The sequence below is a fragment of the Lissotriton vulgaris genome, unplaced genomic scaffold, assembly GCF_964263255.1.
Source record: "Lissotriton vulgaris unplaced genomic scaffold, aLisVul1.2 SCAFFOLD_703, whole genome shotgun sequence".
NCBI lineage: Eukaryota > Metazoa > Chordata > Amphibia > Caudata > Salamandridae > Lissotriton > Lissotriton vulgaris.
In genome coordinates, this window is record NW_028254574.1 from 540,919 (window position 1) to 559,386 (window position 18,468).

General features: G+C 42.7%; 1 protein-coding gene across 1 annotated transcript in view; it reads left to right on the forward strand.

Moving 5' to 3' along the window:
- The window catches only part of LOC147659504 (fatty acyl-CoA reductase 1-like), a 501,467-nt gene that overhangs the window by 469,393 nt on the left and 13,606 nt on the right, over positions 1-18,468 (forward strand). Inside the window, exon 9 of the mRNA XM_086951690.1 lies at positions 12,951-13,122. Coding sequence (XP_086807816.1) covers positions 12,951-13,122 — 172 coding nt within the window. The remainder of the gene's footprint in view (positions 1-12,950; positions 13,123-18,468) is intronic.

Sequence of the window (18,468 nt, forward strand, 5' to 3'; positions counted from 1 at the left end):
CAAGAGAATAACGTTCCGTCTCCTCACCCACGCACACAAAGCCCTCTACGATCTAGGACCCGAATGCCTCAACACGCGCCTGTCCTTTTACACCCCCACCCGCCAACTACGATCGTCCAATCAAGCCCTCGCCGCAATCCCGCGCTTCCATAGATCCACCATGGGGGGAAGATCCTACTTAGCGGCCAAAACCTGGAACTCTCTCCCCACCCACCTCCGCCTTACACAGAACCACCTCTCCTTCAGAAAGCAACTAAAAACTTGGATATTCGATAAGTAAAGTACCCCCCCTCCCTCAAGCGCCTTGAGACCCTCTGGGTGAGTAGTGCACTATACAAATTTTTGAACTTGAACTTTTGAGTGTAATTATGTTGTGTGGTGCTGAATTGAGTGGTATTCAATTGTGTGGCACCGCGTCAGTGGCACCAGAAGTCCTGCTTAAATTGTATGCTATTAGGTCAAACTCAAACTTTGTGTTTGTACAGCTGATATCATGCAGTCATATATTTGGAGGTGCTCCCTTCTGTGACAGTGAACAATAAAGAAGGCTCAGCAAAATTATGGTTTGTCCCTTCCTAGGGACTTTTGTGACTTTACTTGCTTTTTCCCCTGTTTGTGGTTGCGAGCTAAAAATCCCAGTTGCCCAGGCTTCGTCAGGTACTGAGCATATAATAACTCATTGTACAACAGCCCGTGTCTTGTCTGCCTGTGTTGGTGAGTTGTGTGAGAAATGTAATGGTCCTCTTTGACCTCACTCGCTTGCACAAGGATTGTGACCGCCTCTGTCCACTAGAAAAAACCACAGTTGATGGACAGAATGCAGAACAATGTCATACATTCACCCCAGTACAGAGATCTGGGCCTAAATCCATCGTTTTTTTGCACTCCACACCACCCCAGTTCAGACATGGCTATATGCAAATCAGTCTGACCCTGTGCCTCATGGGAACAGTCCAGCCCGAACTGCCAAGCCATGCCTTCCCTGGACCGGAAGCAAGCTTCCAAGGACCGGTTTCTGGCATTCCAGCCGTCTTCAGCTCGGCTTGCTTGAATCCAGTGGTGTGGAGTGCATGGGACTCACGTCTGAGCATACCCATCCCACTCGGGGTGACAATGCAAAAACCACAGTTGATGGACAGGATGGTGTAGAGTGCAAAAAAACGATGTATTTAGGCCCAGATCTTTGTACTGGGGTGAATGTAAGACATTGTTCTGCATTCTGTCCATCAACTATGTTTTTTGCAATTTTCACCCCGAGTGGGCTGGGTATGCTCAGACGTGAGTCTCAGGCTGTCCACATCACTGGAGTCGGGCTATCCAGGCTGAAGAAGGCTGATAGCCAGAAACCGGTCCTTGGATGCTTGATTCCGGTCTAGGAAAGACATGGCTTGGTAGTTCGGGCTGGACTGTTCCCATGAGGCACAGGGTCAAGGCTGATTTGCATATAGCCATTGTCTGACCTAGGGTGGTGGAGTGCAAAAAAACGATGAATTTAGGCCCAGATCTTTGTACTGGGGTGAATGTAAGACATTGTTCTGCATTCTGTCCATCAACTGTGTTTTTTGCAATTTTCTGTCCACTAGAAAGCATAGACAGCCCTGCTGTGTCAGTGCCACTGGGTGCTACATGGTAAGGATTGTAGAGATCCTCATCTGCCACCTTTGGTCAGGGCTGACCTGGCATTGCATGGACTAGGGGAGCCAGATACACTCCACGCATCTGTCCAACAAGAGTTTACATTCCAGCTATCCAGGGAGCTGTGTGCTTCAGCCTGTGTGCAGCCATTCCCCTCCCCACGGGTCACCGTTTCGCCTCGCCTTCAGTCTGCCCTCCCACTCCCCCATCTTCCTTAAATTGCTGGTTTTGCAGGTCTTTAATCACAATGGAAACTAATAAAGCACCTAAGAAGAGACTGGGCAGAAGAACTCTCCCCTCTGCCTTCGATGGAATCTCTTAACTTCCTAAACACGCCATGATGCACCCCACCAGTTGGAAGCAGACTCCCCAGCTGCTGAGTGAACACTGCGGCTGAAACTAATGGCCTTAGGATTTCCCTCTCCGTTTATGTGTGCTCAAGAAGGGCTTTGGACAGAGGCGGGTAAGCAGGCGAGTTACCAGGATTCCTGCTTCCGCCTTCAGTGGGTTGCATCTGAAAAACAGTGACATAGGGATGAAGGGGGGCTGGAGGACGCGTTTGGTGGGTGGAGCAGACCATACTGAAACACTCAACGTAATTATGTAACCAGATCGAGGCAACAGGTTGCTGAAACAGAAGGGTAAAAAGGAAAAGCCCATGCATAAAGTTTCAAACTGAAAAGTTTGTAGAAAAGGGAAACAAGTGCGCTTACCTGTGCTTAACCTCCTCTAATCTGCGCTTAAAAATACATCAAATGCTGGTAGAGCAGACCACGCTGAAACATTCAACGTAACTAAATTGAGGCAGTCTGCTTTCAAAAACTAACAAGAAAAATTAGGTAAATGGTCCTCACCAACTAGTAATAAAAGCTGCCAAGTAGCAACACAAGTAAAGGTCCAGTCCTCATGGGAGGTAACAAATGCAGACAAGGCGGTACCAAGGAGGAACTAACAAGCCGATTTACGAATCACAAGCCAGCATTTAGGAAGGACAATGACACACCCCAAGGATAAATATGGGCAGGACTTCCAGTGCATACTCTAGCATGCCTCGCAGAGCGAACAGCGCATGTGCGCTATCGCTAGGCTCGACCTAAAAAGAGAAAAAGATGCACATAAAGTGGTTGAATTGTACAACGTAAAGCCAGAAAACCTGGAACCAATCCCAGCTTCCCCCTTGGCCAAATTGGGTCACCCTAGGCAAATGTTTATATTTCACTGCTTCTTTTTCTTTATTATCATATATGAGAGCACCTTCAACCGATGTGTGCTCTATACAAAACCTTTTGTGTTTGATTTAATAAACTTCAATGTTGCTCATCTGTACTAAAATGCTAGGCCATAAATAGACTACACATGGCATCTGATTTGCCTTGAGGTTCTCTAATGTCGCTGTCTTCAGGGTGGGGTGGGCAGGAAGGTTTTTAAGTTTGTGTTTGAAAACATGTTTAATAGATACCTCTCAAGGAAGTGATATAATCTGACATACTAAAGCGAAATGCTTCCGCAACTATACGTTTGAATTTTCAAGAGACTTTATGATATTTCCATGTTTGTTGCATAATTTAACTTGCAAATAATTTCATGGCTCAGATTTACAGTCAAATCAGACCCTTATCCTGCTCTGCCTGTTAATTTATTGACTCGCGTATCCATACTTTTTTCCCACATACTTCATAAAGTAAAACGCCGGTAAGCAGACCGCCAAGTGAAGGTGTCTGTCAATGGGCGAACTGCAGATTCCTAAATGGACTGCTGGCAGTGAATAACTACCGTCCATGTGTGAAGGGCCTTCTCAGCGGGCTAATAAAACATGATTCTCTATCATGGTCAGCTCCAAACTACCTGCAGCGCAAAGTGCATCTGTACCGTGTCCAGCATGACAGTCTCAGATAAAGCCCTCACTACTTACTGATTTGTACTAGAAATTTGGCATAACCTTCCCCTAATTGCAGTCACAGAATTGGATCTTGTTTGACATACTGGGGAATAGTGAGTGACTTGTGTATGTATACGAAGTCCCAGCCTGAGATTGGAAGCACCATGAGAATGCAAGTCATTACATCAAAATGTGGTTCTCTTGCACTTTCAAGGGAGGGACAAGTAAAGTAGAAAGCCTGCTCTCTAGGGTGCCTGCTACTTCACAGAAATGTAAGTGTGTGCAGTTGATTAGTGACCAAATCTAAAGGCTAACTTTGATTGGATTAGGTTTAGCCGTCTTGGCTGCTCCTACTTTGTCTGAAGGGGGGCAGCTAATAGTAATTGGGCAAATGCAGTGCTGGTGGAGCGATCAAGTTGTCCAGCCTGCTTCTTACCCCCACCTGTGAATTCATGGGGCCTGGACGCCTCATGCATTGCATGTGTGACCTTGGGCTCCTGAAACCACAACAACAAAAGTTACTAGTGCTGCTGTTCTTGTTTTCACCAACTCGTCCAGCACAGTCGAAGAGCACAGTTACCATCCGCCAGCTCCTCTTCAGACAAACATTTTTGGAACAGCTAAAACATGTACACCTGATTCGATCCACTCCCCTAAGACCAGACACCTTGGGTGGAAGGGGTGGCTGATATATCGATTACAGAAATGGAGCAGGGGAATGCACATTTTTTAGAAATAAAGATTCTCATGGCGAGAATATCCTGAAGCCCCCTGGGAAAAGTCCAGCTCGCTCACTATGCCCACTCGCACAACAGTTGTTTAATTGGCCCTACGCTTCACCACATTCAACCTCCACCAGCCGCCACTGCTAGCTTGTGTGTTTTTATGGAAAAGGATATCAACATGTTTTTCATCTGGTAGTCCGTGTAACAAATGAGTCCACTCCTTACTGGTGATTGAAAACCTTATGCGCGCTTTTTGCCTTTTAAGGTTTGTTTGCATTTACATTGTTTGCCCTTTATGTTAAAACCTATGGAGCAAACCTGACTTCCACACAAGCTGTTCCACGAATACATAAATGACGTCATACATAAATGACGTCATGCAAACATTGCAATCAGTTTTTTGTATTTTGAACTATGCAATTGCAGCAACACATATATTCAACAAAAGCCAAAAAAAACAGTAAGAAAGAATATTTTTCTACGTTTAGGCGGGAGACCGACAGCACTGAGGAATTTGTAGAGCAGCTTGCCTGGAAGGAATGCATGCTCCATAGGTTTCAAAGTGAAATGAAAGGCACCAACTCGAAATGTAAACAAAGGATTAAGGGCAGACTCAGCTCAAAACCTCTCCAAGACATCATGAAGGAACATTTCCAATGCCAGCGGTGTTCTTTTAGTAAATTAACCCATTCCTAACACCCCCTGAAGTATCTTGAAATGCAACGACGGTCCCTTCAAGTAACAAATCGACTTGCGTTGTAAAAACAGCGTTGTAATGGCACACGTGGTAAAAGTCCGCATTGTAATACCATACAACTGCAAAAATTCAGCCTTCCAGCACACTCTCCTGATCGGCCAGCCTTCGGTAGGCTGAGCCAAACTGCTCTGATGCTGTGTGAAGTGGCGTGGATAGAGATAAAGGGCATCTAGTAGGAGGAGATCTGCACGCTGCAGACCAAAAGGCAGGATGGAGGTGGAGTAGCCAAACTGGTCTTCAAAGGGAGAATGACAATTAGGACAGGACAAAAGCTCACACCCACACCCTGCACCCCCAGCCAGACAGGAGCCCCAGCAATTGAATAAGAAGAGGGGCTGGAAGGGAGTGTTAGGGAAACCTAGCCATGCCGGTAGGTTGGCTTAGCCAGATCCTAACCTCCAGGAGAACGTTTCTCCATTTTAGTTTTTAAAGGAATAGTGCTTTCTGGGACAAGAATATGCCACTTTGGAGGAAATTGTCATAATTCTGGGTGTCACCCTGTACCCCATTGATCAGGGGTGCCCTCCTTTTTGTTGCCCAGAAACTCTGAATAACAATGGGAGAGCTGCCCAGCAACTCCGATTCCAGCCTGAAACTACGAGGAGGAGGACTGCCCTACTGGAACCTTGGCCTGCACCCCAAAGGATTGAACTCTGAATGACTGCACTTGCTGCACCCTTTGGAACTACTGCTCTACAGGCATTGCCACGCTTCAAGAAGAGAAGAGTGGACTCCTTGAAGGCAACAGGTAAAACGAGCTCCATCAGCATCATCTCAACCAATAAGGACCCACCTGGACAGCATCCAGGAGATGTGAAAGGATTTGGCAAGGAGCATTCTGAAGACAGTCCCAACATCCCAAAGACAATCTCAGACCTGTGTGGACACCTTGGAACCCCAAAAGGACCTTCTGGAAGATGATCTAGAAGTTTGGAGAGTTTTTGTCAAAGACCCGTCAGTGAGAGGCAAGCCGGCGACTTCGAAATGTGACCCGGCCTGAGATCCAGGTTTGCTCTGCTGAAGCGCCAGAGCTTTTCATTGTTGATGAAATAAGACTTTCAGGAGTTGGCCAAGTAAATTGGGCTGAGCCAAGCCGCCGTTGGCAACCGAAACCCGGCCTGAAGAAGAGCCTCGCTCGAGGTATAGAGAAAAAGCTCTAAAAAAAAGTGACTAAGTCAGAAGGTAAAAACTTGACGGGGCCTTTTGCAAAAAAGTCATGCAGAGTCTTGGGCACCCCCCAACTTTTTGCTGACTGGTACTGGTGGTAACTGACTCTGACTCTGATCTCTGCCTAACTAGGTCCAGGGCCAGATCTATGCTGAAAACACATTATAAAGTGAAAACACCTACATACACTAGGGTACAGTAAGGGTTGGGGTACCCTGCGATTGGCAAGTCCTACCCCATAGGGCACTAGTACATAATAGGGCAGGGGGATTGAAACTACCTACCAGTCAATAGTATACAATATGGCATGGCAGTTTAGAGACCAGCAGCCCCCTTTCTGAAGCATGAGGTCAGTTTAAAAGTGGCTCTGTGCTACAGGACTTCTTTTAAAAAGTAAATTGTGCACAAACGTTCGTTTGTGTTTGGGGCACTTTAAAATGGTTAACCTACAATATTTGGGCATATTAGGTACCCCCAGAGTCTCCTCTAGGTGTCCCAGGGGTGGGGGGGTCAGGTATCTATAAGGTGGACCCTTATAAAATGAGTTGTATATGCCCTGGTTAAAATGAAAGTGTACATTTCACTCCCCACATTGTGATAAAGTGCGGGCCAAAATCAACTTTGGTGGCAGGAGCACTGTGGAGAGAGGATCTGCAATATTTCTGCATATTCAGAATCCCAAAGGTCTCCCCTAGGTATACCAGGGGTGTGGGCCCTGTAGATATAGGTAGAGTACTTATAAAATATGTTTTTATAAGCCCTGGTGATGGAAAAATGGCCAAAGTCATTTTTCCCATTGCAAATACCTTGCCACGTAGGGTAACATGGCAGGAAGTTATTAAGTAATAGCTCTTAAAAGGAGAAGGATAAATGTACCATTAAAAGACTTCCCAGAATGGTATTAATAAATCCAACAATATGATATTGTTGGATTTCTCCTAAAGTGTACGTGCAAGACGTTATAAGACTTTCTTGTTTGTAAGTCCCAATTCAAGTAGTCTGTCCTGATTGGTCAGAGTTAAGGGGATTAGCCAGTCTTCTTTGAAGAGGTGATAAAGAGCCCCTGTGGTAGAACAGCTCTGCTGGGAGGGTACGGTCCTGTTGCACAGGAATGCCAGAGCAGGAGTCGTCGTAAACCATGGACTTCAAGGAAAGGGGAGGACCCCAGTGTCATTTATAACCTTACCCTGTTCACCTCCAGCCAGATGCTAGGATTAAGGAAGGAATGAGCAGATGCAAGGGGAGAGACTATGGAAATAAACCATCCTAGGGATGTGTTTAGCCAGCTCATCTCGCCCTGCTGAAATTTATGACATATTGGATTTTGGAAGAATATTGGTTTCTGGGTTAGCATTTTGCCAAACTCTGCAGGAAGTGGTCAGACCTTTGGGTGGAATCCTGCAGCCCATTGGATAGGAGTGACCCTCCTGCTTGACCCAGAGAAGTTGGAATAAGTATCTGAGAAGGGCAGAAGGAGAAACAGACGGGCCATTGCTGAAGAATTTGATGTGCATTTCCAAAGGCCAGCAGTCTGAAGATTGTGCCTTTTTGCTGTGGATCAAACCTGCTTCAAAAGGACTAAAGAGTGGACTCCCTGCAAGCTACAGGTTAACTGAGCTCACCTGGACCATCACCCCAAAGAATCCCCAGCGTGGAGTACTGCCAGTGGATGTTTTAGGGTTTTGTCCAAGTGGATTGTGGGAATTGAAATCTCACACTTCCAAGGACCCTCCTGGAGATTTCAGAACCTTGGATTGTGTATTGGATACTTTGGTACCCGCAAGAAGAACTTCAAGAAGGAGTTCTAACAGGACCCAGCCTGCTGGAGGGGGCTGCACAAGACTGGTGGGAGATCCTCCAGAACAATTGCTAAAGGTTAATGTGTCCCTGTCATAGGCAACGAACTGACCAAAAGGGCACTGTTGGTTTCTTAGCACTAGAAAGTGACTAATCTTTAAAAATTCCTATCTCTGGTCTCTACGGTGGATTTTTTTCGTTTTTGTGTCATTTAATAGATACAAATATTTCCTATTTTTAACAAATTGGTGTTAGGTTTTTATTTTGTGTTGTGTTTTAATTATTTACGGAATTGGTGTTTTTAAATGCTTTACATACCTGTCTTTGAAAGTAAGCTTGCCTGCCCATAGCCAAGCTACTAAGGGTTGAGCATAGGAATAATTTTCTAAGACCTATTCTGAGCCCTATACTGTGTTAGTGGCCTTATTGCCAGTGGCAGATATATATTTGCCCCTACTAATAATACACTTTCCAACAGGGCCCTACTGCTAAGTGTATCTGACCCACACTCCATCGCGGATTGCCTGAAACTTTGACTTTGTCCCGGTCAAGCACGAGCAGATGTCCCAAAGTGGCTCTTTTGGCCTTTAGGCACTAGAAAGTGTTTATTCTTTAAAAATTCATATCTCCGATTAACTAAAATGGATTTTTGTTGTTTTAATGTCATTTTAATCATAACAATATTTCCTATTGCTATAAACTGGTTTTTCATTTTTATTTTGTGTAGTTTTGTACTTATTTAATGTATTGGTGTTTCTAAATGCTTTACACTCCTATCTCTATCTCGTAAGTTAAACCTGCCTGTTTGCAGCCAGCTACCAAAAGATGAGCAAGGGAATCATTTATGGAGACCTTTTATTGTGATTGTGGCCTTATAACTAGTGGTAGGTACCTACTTACCAATACTAATAAACCAACTTCTAACAAGCACGTATTCAAAATTCTCCACACCTTTCCATATTTTATTGGAGTCAGACAGGCTAGAATGGGATAAAGGTCAGACAGCAAGACAGTCCTCATCAGCAGGTCAGTCCTTCTGCTGCAATGTCCAGAGATCAAGGAGTATTCTGAAGAGCGGATCTGGAGGTCCAATATTTACACCGGTCATCAGCCTTTGTGTGGGGGACTCCCTGTCTTTCCCCTACATCTGGTTCTGGAAAGTTCTTCCTCTTCCCTATCAAGATTTCAAAAGGCAAAGAAGGCATGGTGTCAGATTCCTTTGTTTGTGCAGAAGGAAAAGCCCTTTGAAGTGTAAGTGGGGCTGGGTACAGACACTCCCAGCGATCCTGTCAGGATGGCCCATCCTGGCCCCACCTAAGCCCCCTTTGTGTACTGTCAGACAGCAATACACAAACCCCAACAGCAGAGCTATTCAAAGTCATTTGACCCATTACACTAGCAGAAGGCGCAACTGGTGGGGACAAGAAAATGCCAACTTTCTAAAAGTTTCATTTTCAGAATTGGTACTTAAAATCCAACTTTACCACCAAAGAGAATTTTAAATTGAAATTCGCTTGAGTGTAAACAGGATATCATTTTCTTCTCCCAATCTAAAAATATCACTTATTAACTGTAATAAGGTAACCCAGTATTAGTCAATGGGTGAGATAGGCCCTACAACAGTGAAAAAAGACTTTTACTGCCAAGGCATGTTTAAAATGAAGTACGTGTCCTGCTTTTTAAATACAATGCACCCTGCCTTATTAACCTTAAGGGACTACCTTAATGGTCACTTATAAATATTAAAAAGGAAGGTTTTGGCTTGGCAAAAGGGTTGACACTTCAAGCTGCACAACAGGCAGTGGCAGGCCTACGGCATGGTTTTAAAGTGCTACTTTAGCGAGTGGCACAGCAAGTGCTGCAGCCCACTCGTAGCATTTAATTTACATGCCCTGGGTACATTTAGTGTCATGTACTGGGGACTTACAAGTATATTAATGTACCAATCCGGTACATGCCAGTTGTACCCTGTTTTAGGGATAGAGCACAGGCACTTTACCACTTGTTAGAAGAGAAAGTGTAGAGAGTCCTAATGTCAACAAAAACAAGTTCAGCAACAGAAGGCAAAAATCTGGGGCAGGTCTTACACTGTTCATCTTTTCTAGCTCAAAGACCATTTTGCACCCACTACATGATGTTAAGAAGTCAAGTCCTTTGATGTTGCCTAGTTAGTTATAGAGTTATATGTAACCTTCTGTGGTTATAGGAAGATTTCAGATTAACATTTCCTGCAGTGTAGCTGCACAGAGTTAGTTTCACCTAGCCCACATTCAATGAACTAGCGTTCATCTCTAATTCAAGGACAAACCAGGATCAAGCTTCTTTCATAGCCTTCCTTAACTGAATTTTGTGTTATTATTCATTGTTTCATTTGGAGTTTTACTTTCTCTTAGCTTGCTTACTTGCGTACTGCCTATTTTATTCAGTGTGCTCCAAAACAATGCTCACATTTCTATTAGGCCATGGGAGCTTACTATTCAGGACGATTAATGCTACCCTTTTCTGAACAATAATTTTCTTTCTTACTTTCTTTCTTTCCTTTTCGCACAACTTGTAAACGTTTGTTGCTTCTACTTCTTTCTTTCCTTCTTTATCTCTTCCATATTCTATTTCATCCTTTGTCTTCTTTCTGCTTCCTTCTCTTTCTTCTTTCTTACTCTGTATTTTCATCCTCCTCTCTTGCTAGGATTCTATCTTCTATGTTTTCTCTCTTCTCATTTCTTCCCCTACTTCTCTCACTTTCCTTCTTTTTTCTATTCTTTTTGTCATTCTTTCTTCTTTTGTTCTTTCCCTGTCTCTTTTTCTCTTATTTCCTTCTCTTTGCCAATTCCTTCTCTCTTCGTCTCCTTTTCTCCTTTCTCTGTCCTTTCCTCCTTCTTTCTCATTTCAATTCCTTATCTCGCCTCGTTCTTGCTGCTCCTCATTTCTCTCTTTCTCCGACTACTTCTTTTTCTGTCTGCTTTTTCCTAAACTGTTTTGACTTTTCTCTGGGGCTCTTTTTGTTCTCAGTCTTCCTTTCCATCCCTCATGTTTTCTGTTTATATTTTAGCCTTATTTTTCTCCTCTCCCTTTTCACCTTCCATTCTCTGCTCTTTTCTTACCCTTGCTGTCTTTTTCTTTCTTTTTGCCTTGTTCTTCCTTTTTTATTTTATTTTCTTTCTTCCTCGTTATTCATTTCTTTCACTGTGTTTCCAATTTTCTCCCCCTGTGCCTCCTTTCTCTCTCTTCTTTCTTTTGTCTTTATCTTTCTCTCATTTTTTTAGCTTCGTTCTTTTCTCAACTGTGCCATTCATTCTCTCTCTTCTCCCACTGCTACTTTCTCTCTCTCTCTCACTACATTCTCTTTCTCTTTGTCTCGGTCCTCCCCCTCTATTTTCACAAGAGCAAAGGGAATTGGCTATTTCTACTTCAGGGGTAAACTTTTTGTGATGCTGCTCCTGTGGCTTTAATTCTACTTGCTCACAGGGACAGTATTAGGGTTCTTCAGTGGCGCTGTTTAAGTTTCTTGACCCTTGCATACCCCTATCAATCACTCTATTAGGAAGCAGCTCAGAATAGTGATCATAAATTGCTCTCATTGTGAGAAAGGGTGGAGAGTGTGGTTGGCTGTGATTTTTTTTTTTGGGGTGATTTTTTTATTTCACAGAATTTTATATAGCGCAAACTTGACCCAAATCGGATATCAGAAGGCTTTACATAACACCAGATGCATTCCATGAGGACACATTCATTCTTTTTTTTGTGTTAGGCACAGGGAGATTAAGTGATTTGCCCAGAATCACAGGATGTTCAGGATTACAGGGAACAGCAGACCTTCATCCCTGTGTTGCATTTCCAAATTAGGAAGATTTTTTTAAAAAGCAGCCCACACCCATTAAAAGAGATACGATGCTTTAAAAATGCTTTCTTTTTGGGAAGACTTCAGGGGGAGCGGTCAGCGGTGTCAAAGAACCGCAGCCGGATATAGTTATTGTCCTGCATCTCTGAGGTTTAGCAACTTTATTGCGTCAGTAACACACTTTCTACCTACAGCACCAGATATAAAACTTTATCTAAGACTTTCCTGAGAAATCTGACCATTAATGAAATATTTATGGCAGTCACCTAGGTGAATCCTTGAGCCTTTTGTAAGCATTACTCCCTAGATCTATCTTCCAAGCCTAAATATTTTTTGTCCAAATGTCATATGCAACGGTATGCTTCATTCCTGCTCCTGCATATGGTGTCTTTTTTCTCCCTGTTTATGTTCATTCTATGACATTTCCCTGGACTAGCTACAAAAAAGCAAGGGCATAAAAATAAGTAAGGAAAAACTTCATACATTATGATTCTAGTTGTTTTAGTTCTTGCTCTCCCTCCTTCACAACACCCGCTCAGATATTCCCACAAGCATATGTTCTTCTAATTCAAGACAAAAAAAATATGGTGCTCAGGATGCTAGGGCATGAATGGCAATGTATTACCACTTTTGTGTATGCAAGGCGCCTTGGTTTAGCTACGAAAACCAATCCAAAAATAGATTTGTCTCTGAATCCTACTGGATTTATGAAATATTTCGTTTCAGAAATACTTATTTCTATCTGCACTCAGCCCTTTTTATACACATGGGAATTAACCCCAGAATAGAAACGCAACTGGTTTGCTGAGGCTTTCATTTAATGTTCATGTTTTAAAAGAGAACAAATATGAAAATATACATCAGTAAAGGAGCATGCGGTTCTCATCAGCAGACAACTGGTTGATTTCGAATTCACAATACACCTCATGGTGAATTCGCATTATGATTATATTTAACATGATAAAAGTAAAAACATATTTTTTTTAAAAGCAAAGCATGAAAAAAAAAGTATAACCTCTTTAATTATCATGAAATTAATTGTTCCCTTGCATATGAAATCTATTTTTTTAGGGGAAGTGCATCTTGAAGATGGCTAATCTTATGTTAATAAAGAGTTAACTAAATTCCTACATTTCATCTGGTTTATTGCAGAATACCATGTCATATCTTCCTTCAAGAGGAATCCCCTTGAGCAGGCCTTCAGGAGACCGAAAGCTAACATTACTTCAAACTACTTGTTGAACCAGTATTGGATTGCGGTTAGTCACAAAGCCCCCGCGCTCCTGTATGATTGTTACTTGCGGTTGACAGGAAGAAAACCCAGGTGAGTAGCAGCCTAACATGTATCTTGGGCTGACTTGAAGCGGCCGAACTTCAATCTTTTGGGTGCATCTATTAAAGTTCATCCTTGTTAAAGTTCTGTTGTAGGAACAATTCATTGTGTTTTTGATATCCAAACGTTTAGTCCATAATGATTGTACCTTTTCCATACCTGGTTATTAGATCTCTATAGTACTATACTTATCCATCAAAAATAGTGTTTGTTAGACAACAACGTTGTAAAAGCAATACATTTATTTCGCAATCTCTCGCGAAATGGAAAGTAGCAGGATCCTCTTGTTTCTGGATCTTAGCTCAGTTTTAGAAGATACAAGAAGACTCTAGACAAGGAGATAAGAACTGCTGGGTTTGAAGGGCACATCTTCTGAATGAGGCCTGGTGCAGATAAAGGTGTTGAGGAATGGCTAGCCCTACATTTTCCCCCAAAGAGAGCAGAACGAGGCTCTTTAGAAGACATTAGGACATCTGCTGATTTGTCAGTTTCATAATGATAACCTAACCGAGGTTATATTACGGACTTGTATTGCCCCGGAGGCCAACTGGATTATGTTGAGAGGTAGCAGGAACCACTAAAACAATATTTAGATGAACTTGATATGTGTTCTTCATCCCACCTCTTAGACCACCTGCATTCTCCATCCCTCACTTTCTTTAGTCCTGTTTTTCCTCCTTTCATGGTGGCCATTATGCATTTTTTATTTACTATTCCATCTTGGAGGTCGGACATTTTGGAACAGTAAATTAAACATTTTAAATAAAGACTGTTGGAGTCTAAGTGCAAATAAGCATTGCCAAAGACAATAAGTCAGCATTTGCCTTTAAAGTCAAAACTGATCAGCTCATGTTATGTTATGTTATAAAACTTCTGGAGTGCATTAATACCCGAAGGTGTCTTGGCGCTAAGTTAGATATTGCAGTGTAACTGGAACAAGGGGAGGCTAGGCATTTAAAAGCCACGTTTTTAAAAGTTTCCTAAAACTCAATAAAGTGGGAGCTACTTTGATATTTATAGGCAGACTGTTCCGAGGTCCAGGGGCTTTTGAAGAGAAGTAGCTGCCCCCCCCATTTGATTCTCTTAAATCTTGGGTGAGAGAACATCAATGTATTTCTTTATCGTCTGTCTCGATTCTATGTGTATCAGGATGTTTGATGTTTGATGTTTTGTGGTTTTTATATAGCGCTCTGTCACTCCAAGGAGCATCCTGGCGCTTTGTCTTCATTGCTGAACCGGTGGTATGATGTTTCGACTGTGGTTGGAACATTTAAATATAACCAGACCAGAGTTTTGCATTTGGATGCTGGGAGTCCGTATATCCAAGTTTTTAAAGATTTTTTGAAAGTTTGTTCTGAAGATATTAGACGAAGGTCTGTAGGGAGTGTGTTCCAAGCCTTGGCCCCAAGAACTGCCAGTGATTTTCCCCCCTTGGTGGTGAGTTTAAACTTGGGGACAGTAATCAAATTGGCTGTGGCTGATCTAAGTTCTCTCGAGGGGTAATACCTGTGGAATCTGTCATTTAGGTATTTTGGGCCCCGTTTGTGAAAACACCTAAATGTGATCACAATGATTTTAAATAAGATCCGCTTCTGAATAGGAAGCCAATGTAGCTTGTTCAGGGCAGCTGATGCTGATGATCTTCTGGGCAACCTTAGGACCAATCTCGCTGCCGCGTTTTGAATAGTCTGTAGTTTATGTAAGGTGGATTTTGTTACTCCTGCATATAGACTATTACAGTAGTCAATTTTGGATGTTATTAAGGCAACTGCTACTGTTCGGCGGGCGGGCAATGGTAGATAATCAAAAAATTTGTGTAGCCCTTTCATGATGTTAAAGCAGGCAGCTGCTATTTCTTTGGATTGTTGCTTAAAAGAAAGCAAGTTATCAAAGTTTATGCCCAGATTTCGAGTGGCATTGATGGTGTCGGGGGGGGGGGGACTTCCGCATCCGGTGGCCAACAGGTGAGTGGGGAAAATAAGTTATTTTTTCCAAATGGTATAATCTCTGTCTTTGCAGAGTTGCATTTTAGATGGTTTTCATGCATCCACTTAAAGGTTGCTGTCAGACACTCTTTTAGATCTCGTTCTGCTTTGGCTATATCTTTGTCCAGAATCAGGACCAATTGGGTGTCGTCAGCGTATGCGACCGTATTCACATTGAAGGACGCAATAAGACTGATCAGGGGAGCCATGTACAAATTGAATAAGGTAGGGCTCAGACTGGAGCCCTGAGGTACCCCTGAGCCTATCTCCTTCTCCTTTGAATAGAATTGACCTAACCTGACGATTTGTTTTCTGTTTAACAAAAAGTTTGTAAACCAGTTCAACACGGTGCCCCCTATACCCGCCTCTGCTAGGCGATGTAATAATATGGTAGAAAGATTGATTAAGGTAACTAGGATCTGAGTCATGTAAGGCCTTGTAGGTGATGCACAATGCCTTGAAGAAGACTAAGCAGATATGCTTATTAAAGTTCAGTTTGTCATCTGTGATTATGCTAAGATTTTTCGCTTTTTGGACCTGAACGGGGAGAGTTCCTGGCTCCATAGGCCAGCACAATGGCTTCCAAAAATGAGGTTTATTGCCAAAAAGAATTACCTCTTTTTTTTTTTTGGGTCTGAGTTCAGTTTAAGGCAGTGCTTACCCATCCAATTATTGGCTACTCTCATGCAGTTGTGAAACTCGGAAATGTTGACTTCTGCATTGTTGGAGGCCAACATGACAATCTGCGTGTTGTCTGCATATAAAGTGGGAGAGAGCCCACAGGATCTAATCAGGGAGGAGAGTTTGACAACATAAATATTAAAAAGTAGGGGACTTGAGGGACCCCACATGGAAGGGAGAAGGACTTGGATGTAAAATTCTCCAACATAACCCAATGTTCCCTGTCAGTTAAAAATGACTGGAGTAAGTCCAGAGCTTTGTCAGTAATGCCCAATTTTTTAAGGCGATCAATAAGAGTAGCATAGTCCACTGTGTTGAAAGCCGCCAACCGATCGGGGAGGATAAGTGCTGCAGAGCCTCCTTTGTCTAGAATGGTTTTTAGTTCATCTGTAGTTTTTATTATAGCTGTGTCTGTGCTGTGTTCGGCCCTAAAGCCAAATTGGGCGGAATCCAGAAACTGATTGTCCTGAATGAAGTGTGTCAGATGTGAGATAAAAAGTTTTTCAACTATCTTTGCTGGAAATGGCAACCTTGAGATAGGGCGATAGTTCGCTGGATTATCTGGGTCTCGATTGGGTTTCTTAAGAAATGGCAGGATGGAGGCCTTTTTCCAAAATTTGGCGAAGATTCCGGAACCGAACATCCCATTAAAGATGTTAGTAAGATATGAGATGATAGGAACTGGAATTTTTTTATGTATCGAAGGGGGACAGGGATCATACGGTGACCCTGATTTGGTGGACTTGATTAGGTTAAAAGAGTTCTGTATCAGATACAAATGAAAATTGACTGAGTTTAGGTTGAGGATTTGTTTTTAGAGAATTTGGGTCAAAAGTGGAAGCTTGTCCTGTAATAGAGATACTGTTAGGGTCCTTGATTCTAGAATCAGTAAACTGATTGTAAATTTGTACAACTTTGTCACAGAAATAAGAGGCTATTTTCCCACAAAAGGATGAACTGTAGTTATTGCCTCTATTCTCAGGGGATGTGGTGAGTGTGTTTATAACTTGAAAGAGTTATCTAGCAGAATGCTTGGATGTTTAAATTTGATGTAAAAAATAAGCACATTTTTCCTTAGTAATGGTTGCGTTATAACTAGCCAGGTACTGTTTGTAGCTTACTCTATCATTTCCTTTCAAGTCTTATACAGTTTTGTTTTCCCAGACGGAGAATTTAAGTGAACCAGGGTGACGATTGTTTAAATTTGTGAGGGCCCCTACAGTTTTTGGGCACAGCTTTAGAGATTGCATAGTTTAGCCATTGTGTGTAATTTGCTGAGGCCTGAGTTGGATCAAGCCATTGGGCGTGATTCACCTGAGGAAGTTGTTGTTGCAGAATATTGACGTTGGTTTTAGACCAGAGATAGTGTAATGTAGGGTAGGAATCTGTTTTCCTATTTTGAGCAAGGGAACAGTCTAATTAAAAGTGATGGCATTATGGTCAAACCATGTAAGTGGGAGAAAATCCTTCACTGAGATGGAATGATTGTTGGAAAATATGGCTTCTAATATGTGACCAGCACTGTGCGTGGGCTGCTGTAGAAGTTGGGGAAGGTTAAAAGAATGAATTAGTTCAAGATAGCCTCAGTATCTTTGTCCTCCGTACTGTCTAAATGGAAGATAAAATCCCTGAGTAATGTGAAATTGCTGTTGCAGGCCCATCCCTCAACAAGAGTAGAAATAGAGTGTAGGACATCACGTTTTGGGCCTGGGGGACGATAGAAAAGCAAGCCTTTGAAAGTGTAGTTGTTTGTTAATTCAAAACTATAGGGGCGAGATTCGCAATCCAAGTTAGGCGTGGGGTCAATTTTACACTTAAAATGACTTTTGTAAATTATTCTTAAACATCCACCTTTTTTAGCAATCTGTCTGCTCTTATCATTTAGTAACCTGGGTGGCGGGGGTTGCTGTTAATAGATCTAGGCTGGAATGGTTAGTTGCCCAGGTTTCTGTTACAATTAGGACATCTAATTGTTGATTCTTAATAAATTCTGCAGCCTCGTAGGCATGTTTAACAAGAGATCATGCATTAATAAAGGCCAAGAGGAATTCAGAGGAAGTCAGAGATTGAGTATTTCCAGGGAGAGTATATTTCACATTCATCAACTACTCATGGCTGGGTACCAGAAACCCACAATTACTACATTGGAAACTCGGTGGATCCTGACTGGGATCAACCCGAAGCAGCAGTGATCCAGTAAATTGAGCGAGTGATGAACTTTACCTGTCCAGGTGGTCCTGATCTCTTTTTCTGGGACAAAACGTGAAGCATCTCCCGCTCTGGGCACGATCTTGGCGCGGACGGGTGCAGACGGGCTCTTGAGGTTATTAGAATTATTTTGCTTAACAGAATGACTACAAAATGTAAGTTAATTTAAGGAAGCCCTACTACTGTACCTTCTAAAGTATATTTTATTATCATGAATTCGTAGTCGAATACTGAGGGTTCTATTATAATAATAATGGGCGGATCGCCATTGCCCATATAGCGGAGGCGATACACCCGCCATTATCTCCCCCGCCTCCCATTTCTCCCCGCCATATTACGATGGGGGGGGAACCCTGGTGGACGGGAAGACCGTCCGCCGGGTTTCCACCCGTCGACGAGTCGACCGGGTGGTAAAGGGCTGAATATGGTGGCGGTGTCTGCAACACACCGCCATCCATATTAC